Genomic DNA, 1744 nt, shown 5'->3' on the forward strand with positions numbered 1-1744 from the left:
CCGAATTATTTATTGAAAAAGACTACAATATGGTATATATGTAGGTACATATATAGTATATATTAGTAATTCAAGATTGAATTATTTAAGCAACGAAGATCCAACTTTGATCGTAATAGGCATTTTAAATTTCTAGTATTGATTGTGTTTCTCACATATGTGTCTAAAATAAAGATAGTTTATAAAAAAAATGTCCGGTTTTAGCAATAAAATCCGGGGATTTAGAACTCAATGTCCTAGGTTAGTGATTTTACAGATGGCAACCCTATCTACGAGACGAGATATTGAGCGTTGAAGTTGACTAAAATGTTACTATGTAATCATTAATCTGTCACGTAGACAGTGGAGTGTATAGACTAGTGCTTATTGGTTCGGGGCGGCGTAGCCGCCCCGAACCAATAAGCCCTAGTCCATACAATGTATTGTCTACATGACAGATTAATTATCGTGTTACGTAGTAACACTTCAGTCAACTTTAACGCTCAATATCTCGCTCCGCAGAGCAGACCCAGACTTTTTTCTGTCAGATTCTTTGAATGATTCTAATTTCATCAAAATCGGAGGTAGCTTTTCTGAAGAATTATCGGCCTCATTTTGTCTGTGTAACAGATTTCCTAACCTCAATAATTATCAACTTTAACGCTTGATATCTCGGTTCGCGGGGCAGAACGACACTTTTTTCTGCCAGATTCTTTCATTTCATGCAAAAAACGCATAGAATATACCTAATTTTATTGATTTTTGAGGTGGTTGGTGCTAAACTGTATAATTGCCGTAGAAATACTTGCTTGCACACTTTTTTGCAACAGTTCATCATCGAAAGGCAAAACTAGATTAGAGATCATCTGATTAATCTAATCAGACTTCTATTCTAATTTGTCATGGTTCTCGCCATCGATATGACAGCAATTCCGGAATCCGGAGTGCCTTTTATTCTTGAAAAGTATGGGCTCTCACACATGAAATGCATAACAGAGCATAAGCATAACATAAGGCCGCTAAACCAATGAGCATCTTATGTAAATCAATATGGCGACATTATGCTAGATGCTCATTGGTCCAGCAGTCTTATGTTATGCTTATGCTCTGTTATACATTTCATGTGCGATAGGCCTATCGCATACGAAAAACTAGGGAAATACTATAGTGTACGTAACATATACTATGGCATTTCCCTAGTTTTTCGTATGCGATAATTTTCAAGATTAGGAACCCAGGCACGAGGGGCAGTGCTATGTTCAATCTGAAACAGCTACAGATCCTATAATAAAGCTGGAAACACAATAGACACAGGCAATAGGCACAGGCAACAGGGAATATCGAGCCGTCCAATCAGAGCTCTGGGATATAATATCGAACTTATACCCCAAAGCTCTGATTGGACGGCTCGTTATTCCCTGTTGCCTGTGTCTATTGTGTTTCCAGCTTAAGAGTTTGACCATAGCGGACCAAAGTTAGCGAATAGAAGGAGATAACAGATATTGCTTTCTTTCTCGTATTACGCATGCGCAGAAAGCGTGACACTGTATCTGAACGGCATTTATTTACTGAATATAATGGGTGGCACCCAGTTGGACACGGCTAGTTCTTGTAGACCACTCGAGCGGATCGGACGTGTTCCCTCTCGTCTCGGGTGTTGCGTCACCTCGACTATATTTTTGAAAAGCGTTGTCGGCTTGGACTGTGCCATAGTATTTCAATTTCGATAGTCCCTTTATCCGTCTTGGCGCGCGGCCGTGCGGCG

The 1744-nt window shown here is 39.6% G+C and overlaps 1 protein-coding gene across 4 annotated transcripts in view; it reads right to left on the reverse strand.

Moving 5' to 3' along the window:
* The window catches only part of NitFhit (ntrilase and fragile histidine triad fusion protein NitFhit), a 66020-nt gene extending 65072 nt beyond the window's left edge, over positions 1–948 (reverse strand). For 2 of the 4 annotated variants that reach the window (XM_018508546.1, XM_018508543.1), the window contains exon 1: positions 726–948. In XM_018508546.1, the coding sequence (XP_018364048.1) occupies positions 726–817 (92 nt within the window). In that variant the 5' untranslated portion in view covers positions 818–948. The remainder of the gene's footprint in view (positions 1–725) is intronic. The other 2 variants (XM_018508548.1, XM_018508547.1) reach the window with 2 other exon arrangements.
* Positions 949–1744: the final 796 nt, after the last annotated feature.

The sequence above is a fragment of the Trachymyrmex cornetzi genome, unplaced genomic scaffold, assembly GCF_001594075.2.
Source record: "Trachymyrmex cornetzi isolate Tcor2-1 unplaced genomic scaffold, Tcor1.1 scaffold263, whole genome shotgun sequence".
In the NCBI taxonomy this organism is placed as follows: Eukaryota; Metazoa; Arthropoda; class Insecta; order Hymenoptera; family Formicidae; genus Trachymyrmex; species Trachymyrmex cornetzi.